We start from the raw sequence: 10,991 nt of genomic DNA, 5'->3' as shown, positions 1-10,991 counted from the left end.
CTGCTGCTTTGCAGTGATCCACTGCAGGCACATTTGGTAATTTCTGACCTGTGGGCATGCCCTTTTCTCCAATCATCACGCTGCGTGGGCTGCCATCATCCCTCCATGAGATGTAACAGATGATCTCCTATCACAAAGGCTTCGCTTCTTTTGCAAGGTATGAGTATCTAGTATGGATTCCCAGAAGTCAAATCCACATAGTCCATCACATCCCATGAGCTCAGCAGGTTATCTGACCCAGCCTTCGGGTTTCAAATGTATGTGATGTCTAAGAGGAAAACTCACCTGTGTCAAGGAGCATCCAAAATCTAGTGACAGCTCTATGGCCAAGGATGCTCCCTCAGCTCGAACCCCTCCCTCACCCACCACTGTGCTTTACAGCTGTTCCGTTTATAGCTCCTCTTTGTCTGTGCTTAACAACCAGCATTTTTAAAGCTCCCTGCAGCGTCCAGCCCTGCAGAGCAGCAGAGAAGTTTTTTCCCCGTTGATGTTACATAAGGAGGAACCCAGAACAAAATCCAGGCCAGGCAGGCACAAAAGAACAGTGACTTTTTTTCCCTCCCTTATAAAATCTTGTTCATCTTAATTTAAAAAGACTGAAGGCTTCCACAAGAATTTACAGAGTAGTGGACCCTGGCCCACCTGGCCCATGGCAATGACAGTAGGTGCTCTTGGTGTCTGCCAGATGGGATGAATAATCCTCTATACCTTTCAGAGGGCTCTGCTCTGTGGATACCTGCTAGCAAAGCAGCACACGTTGCCTAGAGCACCATAAGCTTCTAATAGGTTAAAGAAACAAACCCAACTAGTATTCAGTGCCAAACACTCAGAAAGCAGGAGTTAGCAGTTTAAAAGTTATAATGCAGGCAGGATTTCAAACAGAGGCAAAGAGAGAAAGCAGTTCTGCCCCTTCAAAGTGGCCTCCTGAAGCTCTGCTGCAACCTGGTTGTGTATGAGACAGATCATGACAGGTCCACCTACAGCACTACCACCACATTCTGTACGGATTTGGTTTCCCTTCTCAGGAATTCACTGAAAGCTTTGCTGAGCTCTTTTCTCCCTGCTTCCCAGTGATAGGACATGAGGGAATGGTTCTGAGCTGCACTGGGAGAGCTCTAGAGCGGACATCAGGAGACGTTTCCTTCCTGAGAGGGTGGTCAAACACGAACAGGCTTCCCAGAGAGGCAGCTGACATCTCAAACGTGTCAGTGTTTAAGAGGCATCTGGACAATGCCTTTCACAATGTGCTCTCACTTCTGGTCAGCTCAGGCAGCTGGAGAGATGGTCACTGTGTCCCTCCCATCTGGAATGGTCTGTTCATCAGAGGCCCAGTTGTGAGCCCAGGCACCTTGCTGGGTTGCCAGTCAGGGCTGTTGGTTTAAACACTGGGGAAGTATAACCAGGTCTGCTTGCTTATTCATCCATCCAGGACTGCCACTCCCCAGTGTGCCTTTCCCATCATCTTCACTGAAGAGAGTAGCATGATGCTGGGATCAGACATCTCCACACCTAGCCTGCTAAGGGCAACATTTTAACCAGAATTAAGGACACTTAGAGGTTCCACACTCAATAAAGCAAGAAGAGGATATAAACTCCTCCTCTTCTACTTGATGGATTTCAGTTACCTAACCAGGAATGTTTAAAAATACATCTTGCAGCAGAGCACTTTTGCAGTGCAAGAACTCAGCAGTGTCTGCAGCTTTGCTGCTCTTTCATACCCACAGTGGCACAGGAGTTTGAGAACATTAACCCTTGGTGAGAGGCTGCAGCTCACATGATTTATGAAAAGAAAGGTTTATGGTGGTTGATTGTTTTTTTTTCCAACAGAAACGTGGACAAACATACAACCTAGGCTGTAAATGAGACTAACACAAAATCCTTTTCTGACTTCAGCTACACTTACATAGAAACAAGAAGGAGGAAAGGTTGAGCAGCAGCTGCAGAGAGAACGTTGCCGTTCAACATTCCACTGCTGCCAGCCCAAGGCATACTGCTGTGAACTTCCAGGTACTCTCTGAAATAAACTTGGTGTGTTTGTGCTGCAAAGCCTACACAGCTAGCAGAGTTTGAGGAACACAGTTCTCAGCTGTAAAGAATTTTAGAGCTTTACCAGTTAGGGTCTGTGTTGTAATTGGACTTCCAGACCTATGACACAGACACGCTGACTTCAGGATAGAACAGGACATACAAACGGAAGGGGCCAAAAGTCCTTACTGAAGTATAATCTGATGTAGCCCTGCAGATCTAGCTGGGACAGTTGTGGAAGTTGCTGCCACCAAGTACGTGCTGTCATTCCTTGGCTGAGGATTGGATTTCCCCACAGCTCCTGTGTAACATTAGTAGTTCCACTTCACTCCTGTGCAGAAGTCTGCTGGGTAAGTTTAAATCAATACCAGTGGTGAAGACTTTTGCACTGGAATAGACTGGGAACTTGCATCATTTAAAGCAGTGAACTGTTGGGGCAGGAACTTCCAGATCTGTTTCAGCTGTATCTGAAAGGCAACCTCAGACTATTCCCTTTTCAAGTGAGGGGTCAGACACATGGATATGGAAACACAGAACGTCACTGTCACAGTGTCTTTCCAAAGGGGAGTGCGTTTTAACACAAGGTCTGCAACTGCCTGGAGTTTAATGAAATCAAGAACCAAAGAAAATCAGCATCTCAACTGAAGAAGCTGGCTTGAAAAAAAGGGGGTAAAAGCAAACCCAGCAGAAACACCTTAGTAAACAAAGATGCAAAAGTGAAGCAAAGCACATAAGCAGGTCAGAGTATGGAATGATACTTACTATGGCAACAGGTACTCTTTAGCATATCCATCTCCTGTTTGTAACGCAGCCACAAGAAGAAAAAAGCACAAGTAGAGAATCTATGCATTCATCACAGCCATTGTGTTACGTTAGAAGAATGGTTGCAGCCATTCTTGTAGAGAACAGAATGAGATGTAGTGAATGGAGACTAACAGACGAGTGATATATCCAAGGGACAGGGGCAGGGAAACGAGACAAAAATTGGATTACACCTCTTCGAGGTCAGCATCTTCTTTCAATGAGGCAATGGTAGACTTTGCCAGCCCTGCTCTTGTTGTAGTTAAAGCTGCTCCAGAGAGTGAGCAAATGATGATACTTAGATTCAAATGATCTGGCAAAATATTTACTGGGGTGTAATCCAAGGACAATAATGTGCAAGAAATGTGCAGTGGGTGAGCGTGATTTACCAGAGCATGTACATCTGTGCCTGCTTCGCCACCAGACACCAGTGCAGAAGGGCAAAAAAATGTACAGAAGGGTAAATCAGCTGAGAAACACCGGGAGATGAGAGGGCAGGTCTGAGGAGATGGGTGTTGGCCATTACATAAATGCACACTTCTTCATTATTGTCAATACGACTCCTCTTGCACTCATAGGTCAGTGAAGTATATTTTAGGTAGTATGAAAAGAAAGTACAAGAAGTAAGTTACCTTTCTTAGCCACTAGCTCATACACTGGATGTGTCAGTCACTAATGATGTGGTTACTGCTTGCCCCTGGCCCCCACGCCCCAAGAACATACCTTCCTCTAGCTTAATCGGCGTGCTGGGAGGAGTGCGAGCTGCAGCAGGGTCGAGGGGACTTCTCTCTTTCTGTTGCCTGCCATCTTCTGAAGGTTCTGCAGGTGCAGACAAATTACAATTAAAAAAAGCAGACAAAACCTTTCAGCCTGTGAGAAAACACAGAGAGAGTCTCTTCTGCTGCATGCCCAGGAGATACAAACCCATTTTCCTGAATCAAAACTCTGCCAGGATATTAAATCCCAAAACAAGCAAAAGAAAATTAAGTAATAGTTTGATGATAAAGCTGTGCAGGTCACAGTTGTGACACCTTTGGTGCATGCTTGGTTGGTTTTGTTTGGTTTGTTTTTTCCCCCAAGACAGCAGGAATAGTGTAATTGTTTATTAATTGGTTTAATCGCACTGGTTTTAAACGCACTTGTGAGGAAGTACCCCGAGGAGACTACAAACAAGCATGGGGCAGGGAGGAAATGTTACGAGGCTACCCAAGATAAAGCTCTTTTGCTTGCTTTGTGCTGCTGGAACTCAAGAGTACACAAAATTGCATCCCAAAAGAAGAGAAAACTGCACAGATAATCAGAGGAACATGCAGCAATTAAATGATTCCAAACAGATTTCACAGTGGTTGGTGTGTTTGTTATTAGTAGGGAGAGTCTCCCCTTGCTTCCAGGGTGAAACAGCCCTCGATCCAAGGAAAACATGGATGCAGTACAGCCCTGATCAGGAGCAGTGTCACAGCCTTGTTCTGAACACAATTACAGGTGAAATCAGTCCCAGAGATGAGAGTCAATGGTAAGAATCTCCAAATGGTGCAGATCAAGAGGCTGCTCCTTAGATCACAAGCCCAGCTGTACCATGTTAGCAATACCTGAGGCCTCAGCCAAAAGGTCTGGATTGGACCTCAAAGCTTTGACCACTGCAGTGTGAAATTCCTTATGGAAGGACTTCTGCCCATCTGGCTCTTCTTGGTTAAGGTGGGTGATGACTTGCTGCGTGGTCTGACAAACCCGTGCAGCAGCAAACTGCGTGTTAACTAAAGATACAGACAGTGAGGAGACGTCACCAGCCTGTACAGTCTGTGGCTGCTCCTTGGAAGGGTTTTGAGCTGCCTTTCAAATCCAGAAACTTATCTGAGGTGTTTTGCTGACTGGAGGTCTGATTCCTAGGCAGTGCACTTTGCTGCCCAGCTGCTGTCTGGCTTGGTAAGGCAGCCTTTCAGACACAGTTACACAGCCCACTGCTGCCTAACTGGACACAGGCAGTCCACAGGGGCTGCTGCTCTGACCAAAAAGCAGGAGCAGGGAGCACACACATCCCCCACAGCCCACTGCTGCCTAACTGGACACAGGCAGTCAGGGGCTGCCGCTCTGTCTGAGCAGGGAGCACATACACCACAACAGCAGCAGCGCTTCCGCACACCGAATCACTCAGATTCAAAGCCCAACAACTGGTGAGTGTCATAAACATCACCCCCACAAACTGCACAGCAGGGTAAGCATTTCAGGTGCAGCAACATGCCTTTATACACCACCATTCTCTCATGCTTCCATGACAACTTAGAAGGTCTGCTTTGAGGCATGTCCCCAAGCTGTGCCATTTCTAAGTAGCAATCTTCCCCTTTCAATGGATTTCTCAAATCCACCAATTACCCCAAGTTCAATACCTGCACTTTTTCTGCTACAAGCAACACCACTTTCTTACCCTGGTATCTCCAGCACCAAGGGAAAGGTAAGCAGAACAAGCTGCAATACTTTGCAGTACCGACAATCTTTCTGACTGAAGTTTCAAGCTTTCAGCTGTCTAGCAGGAGCAGCAAGTGGCCATGCCCAGCACCCCAGGCTGCCTACTAGGCATATTTTCACAGTGAGAGCCAGGCCTTCTACAGAATGCTCCATTCACACTTAGATCTCTCTCTGTCCATCTCCAATGTGCTTTTAAAGTTCCTAATTCACACTGATAAAACTGAAACACAGAAAAGCTGAATCGTTTATCTGTGGCCTTTGCAGGTAGCCCACCTTCCAGTTCCCAATAAACCTGCCCTCTGAGGAGCAGCCACCCAGAGAAACCAACCTTCTGGTCCCTTCTGCTTTCTTTCTACCTCCTTGCGGTACTCTTCCAGCTCTCGGTCGGTGAGCTTGTTGAAGGGGTTTGGCCCCGTGGTGCTGACGATGACTTTTGGTTGATATTCCTTCTCAATGATTGCCTTGGACGCAGTCACCAGCTCTCCCTGACAAGGGAAAAGACAACACATCTGCAATTGAGCAGTAACTGCAGAACCTAACTGCTGCAGAGGCTACAAAGCAACCAAAAACAGAACAGGAAAATAACCTGGGAAATGCTCCATGGCTTTACTTTTACATCAAAAAAAAAAAGGATCTAGTAGAGGTTTCTTTTCTTTTTAATACAAAACCAGTTTAAATCAGCAGCAGGTGAACAGAAAGGAGAAAGCAGGGCTCATTAATTACTCTTAGAGACACATCAGTGTTTCCACCAGGGAATATCCACCATGAAGCAGTAAATCAAACAGCAGGCAAGTGCTCCAAGCTGTGTCAGATGGGCAGGCACAGAGGTATTCAGTTTCTCTTTCTCCCCACAAAAGAAACAGGATACCAGGCTCAACTGCAGGGCACCCTGGAACAAGGAGCTGTACAAGTTCACAGGGCATTTTAGCTTGTGGTTTGTTTTGGGGTTGTTTCATTTCTAACAAGTTCTAGCAGCTACTACATGTAACAGATGTTATAATAAGAGGTTATCTTGTGTTCTCTGTACAGCAGAGTAAGATCATCAGAAGCAGTTTAACCTTAACTGAAGGTGCACTCCATTTCTCTACAAGTTGGCACATGGACAGCTCTAACATTTGCCACACGCACACAACTGAGCCCCAAAACCCAGCAATTGTAAATAGAGAAAGTTCCAGTGCAAAAGCAGCTGCATTAGAGATTCTCTAACACTAGGGTTTTGATTTTGTCTTCCTTAATCATGCAGCACAGACTGAAGTCACCTTGTGTGGTCTTGGACACAGAAGATGCCTGCCTGGGCAGCTGCCCTGCCTTTCAAGTTGTTTAACTATTTGTTTTCTTCACTGGATGCAGAGAACTCCACTGACACTAGTTTGGAAATGACCTGTGTGTGGTCTGTGCCTTGGGTTATTGACTGACCCAAGCCACCATCACGTTCAAATGTTACTTGTACTAGTTTGGATGCTAAGAGCTCCCTTGGAATAGCTGCCAGCACCAAAAAGGCCAAGAGCAGTTCAGGTATTCCTGAAAGCCTCATGAGAGATCTCCAAAAGTCTGTTCTAGAGCAAGCCAGAGAGGTAGGAGGTTGTCTAGAGCCATCCTAGGAGGGTGGTTTGTTAGAATCTATGCTGCTCTTCAGAAAGCAAAGCCCAGACAGAAGTACTGAGGAGCAGCAAAAGCAAGTCTCCACTGTGAGATCCTGGAAGGAACTTCAGGAGAGAAGCTTCTCTAAACATTCTAGATCACCTGCATTTCCCTATAAGCTGAGAGGAACTCTTGTCTCAGATGCAGAATGTCCACTGAATGTCAAAAGCCTTTTCTCAACCATTTCCACAAAGCACCAGAACTAATACCAGAAAAGCCTTCATGTGGTAGCCAGAGCTCTTCTTACAGGGCCGTGCAGCAAAACCCCTCACAGAAACACCAACATCTGTACAAATACGTAGTGCTCTGTAGAAAATGTAGGACACAGCCAGAACTGCAGGTCCCAGCTGTAACTGACTTCTCAGAACATGGGCAAAGCAAGTGACAAGGCAAAATGGAGCACCACCTGCTGCAGCCACAGGCACAGATGACTCAAAGCATCTCATGCATACTGTACACAAACAGGAGTCGCTTCACCCAGAAGCGTGCATTAGTGTTTGATGTAGACCTCAAAGTGCACTGAAAACAGAAGACATCTGCAGTGCTTCTGCAGTCAGATAGAACCATTTAACTGCAACTGAGTGCCAAGGAATTTGTCAGCTGAGACCTTGTCATTATCTGGTACCTACAAGTCTTGAAGCCCATGATGTATAGATCTTCTGAGAGTTTCACGTGAGGTTTACATGGGCATCATAAAAAGGACACAGAACTGTTGGAGTGAGTCCAGAAGAGAGCTACAAGGATGATCACAAGGAGCACCTCTGCTATGAAGATAAGCTGAGGGAGCTGGGGTTGTTCAGCCTGGAGAAGAGAAGACTCGAGGGGCACCTTAGAGCTGCCTTCCAATACCTGAAGAACTACAGGAACACTGCAGAAGAACTTTTCATAAAGGTGTCTAGAGACAGGACAAGGGGGAATGGTTTGAAGCTGAGAGATAGCAGGGCCAGACTGGATCTTAGGAAGTTCTTCAGTATGAAGGTGGTGAGACTCTGGAATAGGCTGCCCAGGGAGGTTGTGGCTGCTTCCTCCCTGGGGGTGTTCATAGAATCATAGAATCATAGAATCAACCAGGTTAGAAGAGACCTCCAAGATCATCCAGTCCAACCTATCACCCAGCCCTAACCAATCAACTAGACCATGGCACCAAGTGCCTCATCCAGTCTTTTCTTGAAGACCCCCAAGGACGGTGCCTTCACCACCTCCCTGGGCAGCCCATTCCAATGCCAATCATTCTCTCTGTGAAGAACTTCTTCCTAATATCCAGCCTATACCTACCCTGGCACAACTTGAGACTGTGTCCCCTTGTTCTATTGCTGGTTGCCTGGGAGAAGAGGCCACCCCCCACCTGGCTACAATGCCCCTTCAGGCAGTTGTTCATTGCCAGGTTGGATGAGACCTTGAGCAGTTGAGCCATGCCCATGGAGTGGAGGTTGCAGTAGATGATCTCTGAGGCTCCTTCCTACCTGAGCCACGCTATGATTCTATGGTAAGATCCCTTGGTTCCACAATACAAGAATGATTATTGTCATTATCTTGCTAGAAAATCTCTGGTGGTTTTTGTTGTTGTTTAGTTCGTTTTGGGTTTTGTGGGAGTTTAGTTGTTGTTTGGGAGGGGAGATTTGTTGTGGATTTGGTTGGCTGTTTTTTTTCCCTCCCAGCAGGAAATTCCGAAGCATTCAGGTCACAACTGACACCAGGACAATAAAGACTCAGAAAGAAGCCATTAATACTGTGATCTAATTTCACACAGGACTTTGAGAGGGAAGCACTTTCATGAAATTACAAAAAGGAAACGTTTGGACAACTAAACCCTAACATCACACTGCAATGCAAAAATGATATAACCAACAGACCTCCTGCTGGCTTCTTGCCACCTACAAAAACACATGCAAAATATTTCACTGGCTCTACAGAAAGATGATGCCATCATTCAGAAACCACACCTGAGAGAGATCTTGCACATCACTGATGAAAGAAACTGCCTGTGTTGTGATAACCAAGGCTGACATCTCATTTTTCACTTTGAAGGTATTCAGCAGAGAATTAAAGGCATGCAGTGGCTAAAAGAAATCTGTTTTCTTTTTCATCTCAAATCTGGAAATAGTACTTTGTTCTATTTTTCTTTTCAGAATATGCATAAACCCAACTGCAATCTGCAAAGCATCACTATCAAATTCCCAGTATGATACAACTACCTGTAATACAGACTGGCTCACTGCACTACAAAGTGTTGTAAAGTCACGAGATGTGCAACAATGATGTCATTTGAACCAGATGATTCTTGAGGTCACTTCCAACCTGGCATTCTCTGATTCAGAGTATTTTGGTTCTTGATTCAAGAGCTGTTCTGATCGTGAGATGTTAGGCACAGCAAAGATCTTTTAGGTTGACCCCGGGAGCAGAAGAGACAGTGATGCTTCTTCACACACTGTGCTCCCATGTCAGATCACTTCTAAGAACCTCCTTCAACACTTCGGAGAGGAAGGCAACTGAGGACAGATTTGCCTACAGTGTGCAAACTGCTCCTGGTCACTCAGCCTCGGGACTGCTCACCCCAAGCAGACACACACCTCTGGAACTGAGCCTGCATTTAAAGGGTATTTTGTAAGCACAAGCATGGGGACATAGTTGAAAGCAAATAGATGCTGGGAGCGTGAGGACTGCTCAGCAACCCTTGGAGACAACCAGGGGAAATTTAAAGGACACGAGCCACCTAGCAAGGCAGGATCAAAAGGTGACAGTGTTTGTCAGCACGACACACTGAGCATGTGGATATCTTCGGAATTACACTGATGTTACCAGGCTAAGATTACCTCTGCATGGATCTCAAATTAAGAGTGTTTGGCGCTAGCAGCATGCCAAAGAAACCCACTATACGCAGAACCTGATCAGCACCTTAACACTACAGGTGTCTCCTCACCAGCTTCTACAGAAAACACAAAGATTAAAATCCTTCAAAGACACCTTAAAAGCTAACAGATAAAATAAAAGCTGGCAGGGTGAAGCAGCTGCTGGCACAGTTGCACATAGGTAATTTGGAGATCCATCTATTTTTTTTTCTTTTCTTAGCTAACAGAGGGAAAAGGTGAGGGTAAGGAAGAGGCAAAAGGCAGGGTGAACAACAGTATTGAGAGCAGTAGGACAGGGCAGTACCTTTCTAACAGAGAGAGATTTAGCTGGACTAAAGGCCTGCTCTGTGGGATCGAGCCCTTCAATAGATTCCGTACAGTCTGAGAGGGGAGCATCCTGCAACAGTAAATTGAGTAAACAGAGCAAACCAAGCCCACGCTTGAAAACATCAACCCAAAGCATTGTGACACTCGGTGACAGCATGCAGAGGAACAGTAACTGGTCTATAAAATTGCAAATGGCAATGAACTGACATGCACACAACATGGCACCCCAGATGAATAATGCTATGGTCGTGGTAAGACTTGCCAGAGTGTTTTAAATAGATCAAGAAATACTTATCTGGGGCAGTTAAAGCACTTGAATACATGGTCACTGCCATACAGTATAACTGTACAGCTCTAATTCTTACTTTACTTCATGACTAATAGAGTCTTTTGTGTAAGCAGACAGACCACTGTTAAGTTTCATTGATGCACAACAGCTTTCTTTCTTTTTTTGCCAAACTGCTCTTCAAATAAAGTATTATGAAGCACAATAAAACATTTAACACACAACACTACTGCCCCATCGTGAGCCTGCTGTGCCCACTATTAATACTTCAAGATACAGAAACTTGGAAACCAAACAAAAAGTTATCATAAAGCCCCATTAGTTTGGAACAAGAATCTAGCCCAGCCTTCTGAACTTCATGCATGAACATTCAGCAAAAGAAAACAAAACCCAAGAAGCATCCCCTACAGACATGCTTGGACTACACAGCTCAAGCCTCTCAAGTTCTGACCCTGAGCACTCTTGCAAAGACAATGGTGTTACCTCTAAGACTTACCTTATAAACTGTTACTCTCTGCCAATTAAAGAATAATGTTATAGGGATATATTAGGTGAAAGCAGAGGATATGGCAGGTTAACTTTAAGCTAACAGCTTTAGG

The 10,991-nt window shown here is 45.4% G+C and overlaps 1 protein-coding gene across 9 annotated transcripts in view; it reads right to left on the bottom strand.

Moving 5' to 3' along the window:
• Nucleotides 1-10,991, bottom strand: part of ADD1 (adducin 1) — a 54,478-nt gene that overhangs the window by 2,841 nt on the left and 40,646 nt on the right. For 3 of the 9 annotated variants that reach the window (XM_064151584.1, XM_064151587.1, XM_064151586.1), the window contains exons 13-16: nt 10,889-10,906; nt 10,084-10,176; nt 5,618-5,774; nt 3,550-3,645 (exon numbers count right to left, since the gene is read on the bottom strand). In XM_064151584.1, coding sequence (XP_064007654.1) covers nt 3,550-3,645; nt 5,618-5,774; nt 10,084-10,176; nt 10,889-10,906 — 364 coding nt within the window. Of the gene's footprint in view, nt 1-2,786; nt 2,822-3,549; nt 3,646-5,617; nt 5,775-10,083; nt 10,177-10,888; nt 10,907-10,991 lie in introns of those variants that run through there. The other 6 variants (XM_064151592.1, XM_064151593.1, XM_064151588.1 and 3 more) reach the window with 4 other exon arrangements.

The sequence above is a fragment of the Pogoniulus pusillus genome, chromosome 11 (genome assembly GCF_015220805.1).
Source record: "Pogoniulus pusillus isolate bPogPus1 chromosome 11, bPogPus1.pri, whole genome shotgun sequence".
Lineage (NCBI taxonomy): Eukaryota > Metazoa > Chordata > Aves > Piciformes > Lybiidae > Pogoniulus > Pogoniulus pusillus.
The sequence above is the reverse complement of the archived record's forward strand: the minus strand, read 5'-3'. Positions and strand labels throughout refer to the sequence as shown.